Here is a 12,564-nt window from a genome sequence, read left to right on the forward strand (position 1 = left end):
ATTTTTAAAAATGATCCTCTTCCAACTTGATTGATTTAAAAATAAAAATAAAAAAAATATATAAATTGAAAAATCATAGAAAAAATTGAAATATAAAAAAAAAAGAATTGAAGGACTTCAAACGATAGGCATTTTTTTTAAAAATATTAACTAGGTTATGTAGAAACACTTTAGTACATTTTTGCTCTTTTGCGCCATTTTGGTTATATTTTTAAAAAAAATTTCTTGTATTTATTATTAATTTAACTCATCTATCGTATTCATACTTTTTTCCTCAAATATTCGGCTCCCTTACAACCCCTTCATCAGGCTTTGTGAAAATTGTTTCCAAAATCAATTTCTATGTCTTCCTTCTTATTCTTTATTTTATTTTATTTAATCACTTTGTTATATTGCAATGGAGACAAAGCTTTCTTAATTAATTCAATTTAGCGATGGAAATGTATTTATTTCCAAAACATCGCTGGATGGATTAAATTGTCATTCTTTTTTAGCTGTGTTTCTTTCAGACACAGCTTTTGTGTACCGAGCAAAATCGAAAGTCGTCAGATCGGGCTCAAACTTGGGATGAGCACGAATTAGGGTCCCCACATTCCAAAAAACGTATGCGCCAAAAAAAATTTTTTCCGGCCGGCCGTCCGTCCGGCCGTCCGGAACATAACGCTAAATTGTGAGAGAACGGTAATAGATAGAGACTTGCGGTAAACGGCAAAGTTTAAATATCGACTGGAAGACATCCGATTATGATGTCAAATTTTACCCCCCACCCCCGCGTCCGCCATTTTGGATAACCTCAAAATTTTGTTTTCGCTATATCTCAGCCCCTGTAATAGGTAAAAATCTGAAATTTTTATATGTTGTAGGGGACATCAAGAGCTTTCCAACGATACCTCATTTTCGAAAATCGGTCAAGCCGTTTAGTCAATATGGCCGCCACAATTTTTCATCGAAAATCGACCATAACTCGAAAACGGCTTGACCGATTTTGATCAACCCGGGGTCAAATGAAAGATCTCAACAAACCCTACAACTCTCTAGATTATCCGAAGTTTCAAAAGTGACCGCTAGGGGGCCAAAAATCGAAAACAAAATTTTCGATTAGTTTTCGATGAATATCTCGAAAACGGCGACATAAATTTTTTTCATTTTTTGATATGTTATAGCTGACTTCAAGACCTTTCAAACAAAAAAAAATTTATGAAAATCTATGGATCCGTTCTCGAGATATGGCCTTCCAAACATTTCTTAGGGTATGACTTTTCAACTTTTCCCGACTTTGCGCGTATTTAAATTAATTCGCGTTCTAGTTTGCTCTCACAAAATTGGTACACTGAAAGAAACACAGCTCCCGTAAGCTTGGTCAGCTTACCAGTACATTTTTCCCTTTTTGGACTTCTTTTCCGCGGACATTTAATCGATATTTTCTCCATAAATCCACGTTTTTTACATCATTAGGTAGCGATATTAATTGTGAATAGACGATAGAGTCGTTGATACTCATAAATATTCCGCAATATTCGATTTATTCGCAAATATTCCGAATATTTTGATAAAGAGAATAAAAATTTTAAACAGAAAACAAACTTTTGATCATCAATATTCATTATATATTTGATAAATATTCAGATTATTTAATCATTATTTTCGGAATATTTGATAATTTTCAGCTCTCTTGAAATATTCGTTTGAAAGAACGTAAAAAAATTCGACAGATAATGCCCCTTTGCTTCTAAATCTTATCCAACAATTTAAGACATTTTTTCTCCCGTCTATCTCATGTCCCGGAAATACATCTTAGAAGGGATGCAGAGATATTCTATCCTAATGCACCTAATGCACTTTATAATGTTTCCTGGAAAGGTGTTATTTGCGGGAAAGAAGCTTGATTGTAAATTCATTTCCTTGCAATTTCCCCATAAATTCTCGTTGCATTGACATTCCATATAATCCCATATCGAGGGATTTTTATGGAAAATAAAAATGTATATAAAAGCCTCAAAATGGAAAAGCTAAAAAGGAAAAATGTAACAGGTTTTCATCCTTTTTCCACGCGCACACATACTCAGAAGCTTTTGCTCTAATTTAATGTACAAGAGCTGTTGGTCTCTTCGCAATTTATTGGATTAATCGAAATTTGTGCGATAGAGAGTGGCGTGGAGAAGGCAAAGCATTAATCGCGAGAATGATTCCCATTGCTACAATTTTCATGTTTTATTCTTGGATTCGTGTGAGGACTTTTTTTTCGGGGGGCGCAATCTCTGAAATTGCGCCAAAGTGCTAAAATTTGCGTTGCTATATATGTAGGTACCTATATGTATATATGCTTAATATATGTAGTATAATGTTTGCCTGATAAAATGCTGATTAATTGATGGAAGAGCAAATGAACGTGCAAGAGAGTGAGAAGAAGTGGGATAGAATGAGGAAAGAATAAATTTGATGCGAATTTCGTGTCTGGGGAGAATAAAAGTGGGGCAGAAGGGGGTGTTGTGTTGGGTGAAATTTGTGTCATTTCTAGGGTTTTTTTTTCTCCTCTTTTTTTCTATCCTTTTTAATTACCTTCTCTTCTCGTAACTATAAATGTAGGTATTCCTCTAGATATCAATTTATTTATGCTAAATTGCTCAAGAGAGGGAGGTTTATTGTGCTTTTCAGAGGCATTTTTAGCACGACGACGACATAGTTTGGATAAATTGAAAAAAAAAGAAGAAGGAAAAAACGAAACGAAATATTGATGATTGCAAGGTGGGGTTCATATTCACTTCTCTCTTGTTCCACCAATGCCGCCGAAAATGTTATGACACACACCAAAACTCTGGGAGAATAATATGAAAAGCTCATGGTGGAATGTTACCTTGGTGTTGTATTACTTTTTTTTTCCAGTGCTTAGAGTTGTTGATCTTTTTACGTGGTCACACTCTCCCTTTACTCTTAATTAATCCACCTCAAAAGTATAGATAACTCTTGCGCTATTTTCCATCCAACATACTATTTATGCATAGCATAGACACCGCATAATCTATCTAAAAAAATTTTATCAATGACAATGAGTTTTTTTTTGTTCTTAACTTTTTGGTATTATTTCTCTGTCCTTTACTTCCTTGTTATTGTTCTAGAAGCACCACCAAAAATTTCATGCTTCAATACTTTGAATGATGGGGCAAAAATATGAGGAAAATATTTATGTTTTGTATTATGTTTTCAATGAGATATTTGAATATTTTGAAGGGGCAAGAATGTGGAGAAAAATCCAAAAAATAACGAATATTTTGAAATATTTAAAGATATTCCATTTAAGGGATAGTCAGTGAATTTTGGGAAGTTGAGTGATTTAAAAAGCGATGTTGAAAATTAGTTTAGTTTAAAATGTTGTAGTGAAGTTATCTTAGATTGAGATTCGTATGAAATATGACTAAGTTCATGATAGAGAAGCAGTCGGCCATATTTGAAGAATAGTCGCGTTGAAAAGATGTAACCGAAAATACCCTTGTGTGAAAAAGTAATATTGAGAAGGAATTAACAGATAAAACTGAGTTGTAAGTATAAGAATTAGTAGAGAAAATAGTAGAATATCAGGTGGATAATTAGGTTTCTTGTTCTACAGGAGAATACAAGGGGAAATTGATGATCAAAGGTAGTCGGTGGACTCAAAGAAGAAAGGAAGAATTCAAAGTTAGAAAAATGGATGATATTTCGTAAGAATGGGAAAATATTTAGTTTTATTTTACAGGATAGAAGAGTCAGTGATTAAAAGAAGAGGCTCGATTAAGGAGGGATTAAGTTATATCTCATGTAAGTTTTAGCTAAAATTAGGAAGAACTAGAAGTAAATGTATGTTTTATTGCAGACCAAAATCATACGCCAAACCGACTGCCTCACGCTTTAATTTATTGAATAAATTCTTGTTTGAATCGCAAACAAGCGATTATTGAAAAAATATGCCTAAATTTTGATTAGAATTTAGTCATTATATGTTTTGTCCTCAAAGGAATTATTTGAATATTTTGATCACCCCTTATTTGGTGAATATTCCACATGATGGAAGTATGTAGGTATTTAACGACTTTAAAATAAATATTAGGTATTGTCAATTTTATTCCCCTTCTTTGTCTTCCTTTTCACTAAAACTATTTTGTTTAATCTTAATTGTCAAAAAGGGGCCTGAAGATGATAAAAAATATATCGAAACGTCGCCAATAAAGCATAATGATCTTGACTTGTTCTTTCCCATTGCGATCTGATCCTTCCGCACAAAAAATAAATATTCGGAATATTTATTGATTTTTGGTTAGCTATATATTAGCCAAATTTTAACCTCTTGCTTAATATACTCACTGGAAGAAATTCTTAAAATGTGTTTTTCCTCGTCTTCTCCTCTATGACCTATAACTTCCATTTAGCTATGATTACTTCCATTGAAATCCAGATCATTGAGAAGATCTGAAGGAAAAAAAAAGGAAAAATTTAATTCGGGAAGTAAAATTGAGGAAAAATCTTTTTTTTTCACTTAAGCTTACAAACGTTTCTTCATTTTCTGAGAAATACATTGAAATTCATCAAAACGATCTTCGCGGATACATTCAATGTGGTATTTCACATTTAGACCAGAGTCGAGATCTTTTGCCATAAAAGTCGTCTAAATATCCAAGACACATTGTGCTATAAAATTAAACTATAAAAAAGAAATCGCGGCAACAGGTATACTGAAGAAGTTGTCACGTTGAGATCTTCTCATGAACTGAAGACAGGTATTTTTTTACTCGTTCAAACAATGTTTTTTTAATATAATACTTCGTCTTATCTTGCGGTTTGTGTGTTATAGAACATTTTTGAATGATAAAATGTTCGTTATTTACTATTGAATTTGAATTATGTATCTTACATTCTCAGAAAACGAGAGTTGTATTATTAACACAAAACGTGTAGCTATCTATGCTTAAAATAATCTAAATAAGTCAGGTATTGGTTAGCATCACCCACTCGGGCGTACGGCTTATGCTCATTTTCTTAATGGGTGAGAAGAGTAGATTATACATGTCATCTTGATAATTGTTGTGGAGTTTCGTAATATTAAAATTGGCAATGTTTACACCTAACGTAAAATGGATAAATCCTCGCATACCAGACTTTACATACGCAGCTTTTTATCTAGGTGACTTTACCAGTCACACGGATTTATGAGAATATGAGCAATGCAATGATAATGGGGATTCTTCTTTTAGGTAAATGGAATACGAAAATCTCGTGTTGCCCCACTGTGTCAATGACCGAGGTACATATGCTATATACATACATATATGCTATATATGTATCTAAAACATTACTAGTCGACAATGCTACTAGGGCTAGTTGTAAAGTGCTGAAAGATTTTCCCAAATGGCCAGCACAGACCAGTGTTGGATGTTCTGAATGCTAAACGTTTGGTCCAAACATCGAAAGCGCGTGTCCAAAAGTATAAAAAGGGCTGAGGTTCTAAAAGAATTTTCAGGTGTGCTCTGGAAAACAATTTCACATAGTCTTAGGATTTTTTAATTTTATTTTTTAAGGAATTTCCTAAGTTTTCTAAATTGAAAGTCAAAATATCACAAGTTTTCTTATGAAAAACTCTAATTTTTTTTAATGTTTGATTAAACTTAAATTTTCATTAATTTTCTTAAAAGAAACTTGAAATTCCTCAAATCAGACAAAAAAATGTATAATATTTCAAAGATCAAATATTTCAAATCCTTTAAAATAATAAGGAAACTCAAGAAATCTTAAGACTGCCTCACTAGTAATTTCTAGGATCCCAGAGACTTCTAATTTACCGAATTAACTACATATATACTACCCCCAGGAAAAAAAAAAAAGAGGAAAGCTGATAAATTAAAAAATAGTCCCTGCTGCTAAAGAGTCAAGAGCTCATTTTATTCATTAAATAAATTGCGAAAAGTGTGTTAATGGCACAACAACTTTTACTCAAAACGAAGACTCATAAATTTACAATATGGTGCGGAAATATTGGGAAATTCAACGAAGGGTTCCTTCTTTGCCAAATCTTCATAGAGCACTGAAAAGTCCTCAACAAATCCGGCCTTTGCTGCTGTATTCTGAGATGCAATCCCCGTAAACACGGTTCCAGTTAGTTTAATACCCAAAGCCTTTCCCAGAGGTACCCTAGCTTTGAGAATTTCCGTTGAGATTCCCAAACCGCGATACTTTGGCACAACTAAAAGTCCCATGGCGTGGAGGAATTTATCCACACCGTAGCGATTATATGGATCAGCTTTGGCTTTCATAAAGTCCAGAGCTTTCATGACTGCTTGAATTTTTGGAATTTGAATCTCCATTCCATTCTCTTTGACATCTTTCTCCAAAATTTCCAGAATATTTAATCCACAAATTTCATTGGAGTTTTCCTTGAAGCAAACCACGGAGATTTTTTGCTTCAAAACTCCACACCAAACTGATGCATCACTTCTTCCCATTAAATCCGGATCATTGATAATATCTAAAGGAAATCAAAAGACAATTTAAAAAAAAAATAGTCCTTTGAAATACATAGAAAAGGGATTTTAACAAACTCAAACTTCTGCACATAGTTTCATCCCGGCGAAAAATAGTTGACATCAAATAAAGCACTTCGTCAAAACGATCTTCGGGAAGATCCTGAACACGATACTTAACAATTTTTCCCGTATCAGGATCTTTAGCTTTAAAGGTCAACCAAACTTGGGGGAAAGCAACATTTTCTGGTCTCGTCCAAGTCATATTTAATAATAAAAAAAATTGAAACTGAGAATACGAACAGTCTGAGAATCTATCTCGAACTGAAGAGCTAAACGTTGTAATGTTCTTTTTTTTTTAATTTAAATATTATAATGACATGAATTTTAAAATACGTACCTATGTCGTAAAATATCACAGCTATTGTACTTAAAAATTGTTCCGAAGAAAAAAATGCTTGCTAATGTAAAAAAAAATTAAAAATGGAATGCAATCGTTTAATATTTATTTTTTTTTTACAAATTAATATATCTCTAATCAGTTTCTCTCGAGATTTTGATAAATAACTTTTCGTATTTCTAAACAGATCATTATTAAAAAAAAAAAGAATCGCGATTATCAAAAACTAAAAAGGTTTTATATTTATTTCTTCTCAACACCTTCCTGTACGTACAATCCATACATTCTCAGAGTATTGCCTTGTGAGATAAGATTCAACTCAATCATAACGCATTCAGTTATGACTATAAGAGTTATAAGAGTTGGTGTCTGACAACGTGAAGAAGTTTATTTTTGCATTGTAATTTGATTCAACCATCTTCGAATTTATAGAATAATAATAATTTCATAATAAAATTACAAGGTTCAACACAGTGAAGAAGTTGAGTTTTTTGTTTTTATTTTTATACCAACATCCGAGATTCTAAAGACAATCTCGAATTTCATGAAAGAGGGAAAGAGGAGCTCCTTGGGAATATTCTGCAGTGTCATTAATTTTGCTGCTTCCCTGGAAGGAAGTCAGGTTGTTATTTAATTAGTGCTTATTTTTTTTCAAAGAAAAGTTCTTTGCATCATTAAAGTACATAAAAATGGTGAAGAAAATTTACTTTTTTCTTTAATTTATTAAAATTATAAAAATGAGTTAAGAATTTTATTTAATTTCAAAACAGAAAAATAAGAAGATTATGCGTAATTGGAAGGTTATGCGCATATTTTGCAATTTTCAATAAATTCTAAGGGGTTACATACCGTGTGAAAGAGATTTTTTTTGTAAAATTTTATTAACCCTTCATTGCTGTAGTGAGGAGTAAAAACACCTCGTATAATATTCTGATTAGAACATTGTCAGACATAAAATTTTATTTCTATAGGATGGTTCAAAAGTCAGTGCTGATCTGTGTTTTTCTTTATTAAATTTATAATTCAAAACTTTTAGCAGCTAGATCATAGTTGTTTTTTTTATAAAAAGAAGCATATGCATCACTGCCTCGATTGAAGTTTAACGAATCAAAGCATATGCATCTGTGATCCGATCAGTATTTTCGAGTTTTTTAGGTCATACGTAGACCCAAATTTGAGACATTTTGTTTTTCCAATTTTTTTTGTGAATGTAAAAGTTTTATCAAGTTATCACAAAATCATGCAAAAGAGCGCATGTTTCACGTGGATGCGAAAGGGTTAAACATAAAACAACCTATATTGAAGCATATGCATGTTTTATATTTTAATGGGAAATACACCAAATATTTAATAAATTAGATCTATTAGTAAAATAGAAAATAAATAAATACTTAGATTTTTAATAAATCTTTGATATTAGACAAATTAGAAGACCTTTTGACTTTAATTTTATATTTCTTCATAATACGAATAAAATTGAATGGGCTCCTTCTGCCTCGAATTTTCTGCCGTGTTCCATCTGAAAGATGCGTTTTTTTTAAAAATTCTTTTTCGATATTCTTTGAAATTATGGAAATTATAAATGCATTTTTTGAGTTTTTTTTTTGAAAATCTCACAGACGTATTTTACCACAGACTCCCCTATTTAGTAAGTTGCTTCCCTTCAATTAACCCTACAACTTAGTCTGGGTGCATAAATCATATCTAATAGCAATATTTCGTAAACCAGAAAGGCCTAGAAAAACTCTTAATGAACCAAAAGCGATTTTATCCTTCAATTTCAATGGTATTTCCTCTCTCAATTTTTTTCTTAACGCTCTCAAAGGTTTCATTTTAAAAACACCAATAGACGATTTTTTTGTCTTTATCTTTTTTCTTTTGCTTCACATTCCGGTGGTTTTTGGCACTTGTGGTGTCCATTTCTCAATTTGTACCCGATGCATTACTCAAAAGAGATTCAAAATAAATGTATGAATGTCTCTGATTTTTTGGGTAAGCTTAGGTCCACATTGAGAGTAGATCATTGATGGTCGAGGAAGTTGAAGAAAAAAAATGCAGAGAGAGAGATGGGAAATAGGGAGAAAGAAGAGTTTGTATTTGAGTAATTTTAAAAGAGACCTTCTCGTATTTTCTTCATCTAACACTCACTGCTGTCCATCGATGTGTGGATTAGAGAGGAAGGTGGAAAAAAAGGGGCAGAGAGAGATTTTAATGTTTTGTGTGTTACCTGTAAAGTTGAGAAACATTACTGAAATGAAGTAAGATGAAAAAAAAAAGCACGAATGAGAGAATGAAGAAGATACGACAACGCAGAAGCAACTTACACAAGATTTATGGTGAAATCAATTCAATTCCGCTATCTTGTGGTTCTTTTCTTCTCCCAAAGGAATCTTCATGGATAAAATGTCTTTTTGGTACACCATGTGTGTGTGTGCTTGTGTGTGTGTTTTCCTCTATTTTTCCCGCCTCTTCCTCCCCTTTTCGCCCCATCACAGCCCTGTGAAATATTTCCCTCAAAGACCACGGAGGGAGAGATGTGCCCATATAGTTGGGATTCTTTGGCCAAGACACGGGAAATGAACTGTGTGAGGACTGAATGTGAGGAGAGTAATGTACACACAGAATGTTGTGATGAGTTGAGGTCGATGTGAAGGCATCTCTTGGTGCACAACACATGATCTTCGTGCTTTTGCTATTTTCTTGCTCTCTGGCTGGATGGACTGCGCGAAGGAATTACAAAAAGACTCCATGGATCCATGTGAGGAGTGGAGTTCATTGAAAGTCTGTGCTTCTCAATATCCCCGGAAATTCTTTCTTTATGAACCACGTCAATTATCTTACACATCCTTTGTAAATATGTATGTACGTCCACAGAAGATGGTCTTTTAGGCATTTCTTTGGTGATTTTTTTGAGGCTCTGATCTGCAAGTTTCATGTTTTTTTTCTTGAATTTATAATAATCCTATACATATTTAATATTTTTTTTAATTCATTTGAAATATATAAAATGATTATTTTTATTATTATTATTTTTAGTTTATTTTAAAACATTTTAAGAAAGAATTTACAGAAACTTTATTTTTATATGTTTTATGGTATGTAACCCCTTTATTAATGTTGTGTATTGCTGTAATTATCACGAAACGACAAAGATTTTTTTTTTCAAATATCCGTCAAATATGATTTTTCTGTGTAAAGTGTCAAAATGACAATTCGAAATGATGCTCTGAATATCAGCCATTTTTATTTAATATTAAAAAAATAATTTTACCAAGATATTAAAATTATTTATTTTACAAAAGTGTTAGCTAAACAAGAGTTTTTTGAAGAGAAATATTGAAATAATAATCTTTTTTGTATTGAATTTTTTGGAAAAATTACTTTTCTCCCGCGTCCTTTTAAATAAGATTTAAAATAAGATTTTTACCAGAATCTATCCCTTTATTTTATAAATTTAATCCCTTAATCTTAAGTAAAGTGACACAAATTTTAAATCAAGATCCCTATTTTTTTAATCACCTAGTTTGTCAAGAATTTTAAGAACTTCTGTCAAATATGTCACAGTTATAGTGAGAAAAACGATAAAAATGTCAGTTAATGTCGCAAGCCTAAAAGTCCATCTAGATAAGTCAAGATCCGGTGCTTGGTTTTATGTTTGTCTAATTATATAGTTTTGAAGATTTCTTAGAATTCCTAATTTTAAATTGACATCAATCATATTTTTTTCTGACACAAATTTGACAGATTTGACGTAATTGTCAATTTTGTGAATTTTAATTCAAAAATTAACGACAACGTAGATCATTCATTGCTATTCATGCATAAAATAATGAGAAAGTGTAGTGGAAAGTTTGAGAAACTGCGTTTAAGCGAAATGCATAGGAAGAGAAATAAATGTATGGCCTATGGTTGCCTATGTTAAAAGAAAGAAGTGGATTTTACACCAAGAACCGTTTTATGTTGCATTTGAAGATGCTGAGGGTTTCCATATAGGAGGGAGTGGTATTGATTGGACGGTGGGTTTGAAGAAGGAAAAAAAAGGGCATTCGCTCAGTACGTTTCATCTATTTCACCTCGTAGTCGATGTACGACCGATTGCGAAATGCTCTTGTTGCGCCAATCACTCTCTTTTGCAGAGGTGATTGTCTCTGCGATTGAAGCTCTCCAAGTGCCCACTATTTCGCATTTTGTGTATCTCCACAATATTTCATCAGACATTTCTTGTGGGATAGAGTAATGGTAACAAAAAAATAAATATAAATTGTTACTTCGGTGCGAATCCTTATTTAAATTGAAATTTTTAAATATATTGTGGGTGTTGCAATGTATATTTTGCACAATATTATATTATTGATTATTTAGGCAATTTATTCAATGAAAGGTGGAATAAACATTAATTTTAATATTTGTTGTAAAATATTTAAAGGAATATTTATTCAAAATTATTTAACGACATTTTTTTTCAGTGTATTTTCTCAATTCATTTAACATCTAATAAGGTTTAACAACTTTAAATAGACTTTTGTTAATCTTCTGTATAATTGAAACGTTTTTTTTTACAATTTAAGTGAATTGACGTGGATTTAACGTAGGAAATGAAACGTCAAAAAGTAAACGTCAAAAAATGTCAATTATACAATTTACGTCAAATGTAAATGTCAAATTTAAAATGAAACGACTTTTATCAAAACTTCAACAGCTAAACTCAATTCATTTACAATATAAACATACATCAATTGAATATCCTTTTTAAACATCCTTTAGTTGATTAAGTAACAAAAACAATATCCAACAACGAAATAATGATAAAATCCTGGAGGATGGGTGTGTGTGTTTATGGATAAAATTAAATGGAACTCTTGTGAAAATGGTTTCATGATGTTGGCAATCATGACATGCAATTGTGTGTGGTTTTTCTGTGTTGTATAAAGAATGTACAAAAGCAAAAAAAAAAGTAACTTTGGCGCATATTGGTGGGAAAGAGAACGAAAGAGGTCATTCGAAATAGCTTCACAAAGTTAATGTATTATATAGATGAAAATACTCATCGAGAGCATTTCATGTGTATTGACCATTTTTCCACCGCAAAGGTTTGAAACTTGCGTTACGACGCTCTGAAGGGGAGGGTGGTGCTGCATGAGTGAAAGGGAGAACAATATGTTGGAGAGGGTGGAAGGGGTGGAAGTGATGATGGAATGGAGGGGGGGATTGCAGCAAAAGAGGGGAAGGGAAGTAGACAGTGAAGCATAAGCATGATAAGTGACTTGGACAAGAGTAACAAAAACAGAAGCATCACAGCCTGTGCGATGAGAGTGACTCTCCACAGAGTGATGACGACGGGGAGGAGGTCATTGTTCTCTTTGGCTCTCATAAATGTGTGGTTTATGCGGAGAATGAGAGAGAGAGAGACGGTTTTTTTTGTTATTGTTGACATGCTGGAAGGCATTTTGGAGGGCCTTCATATCTCTCCATTTTTTTTCCTCATCATCATTCTCCCACTCACGCAAAAGCTCTTTCTCCGCCAAAATGTTGAAGGAGACATTAACTTAACTTCTCTTTGCATTTTAGCAGCTTTTCGCCTGAGCGGCTTAAATTCTAAGCATCCGTTCTATGTTGCAGCATTAGCTTCTACTGTTGAATTTTTACTTCTTCTCCTGTAAATTTTGTAGTGATCACTGC

At 32.5% G+C, this 12,564-nt stretch overlaps 2 protein-coding genes across 4 annotated transcripts in view; one reads left to right on the top strand and one right to left on the bottom strand.

The window, feature by feature from the left end:
* LOC129796295 (neurogenic protein mastermind) overlaps positions 1–12,564 on the top strand; it is a 66,782-nt gene that overhangs the window by 47,276 nt on the left and 6,942 nt on the right. The gene's annotated exons all lie outside the window — the stretch shown is intronic.
* LOC129796330 (uncharacterized) lies at positions 175–6,916 on the bottom strand. Its single transcript, XM_055838154.1, has 2 exons — positions 6,564–6,916; positions 175–6,490 (listed from the first exon to the last, which is right to left on the bottom strand). Exons 1-2 carry the CDS (start codon positions 6,748–6,750, stop codon positions 5,955–5,957), a joined length of 723 nt encoding a protein of 240 aa, XP_055694129.1. The 5' UTR covers positions 6,751–6,916; the 3' UTR covers positions 175–5,954.

This window comes from Lutzomyia longipalpis, chromosome 4 (assembly GCF_024334085.1).
Source record: "Lutzomyia longipalpis isolate SR_M1_2022 chromosome 4, ASM2433408v1".
Lineage (NCBI taxonomy): Eukaryota > Metazoa > Arthropoda > Insecta > Diptera > Psychodidae > Lutzomyia > Lutzomyia longipalpis.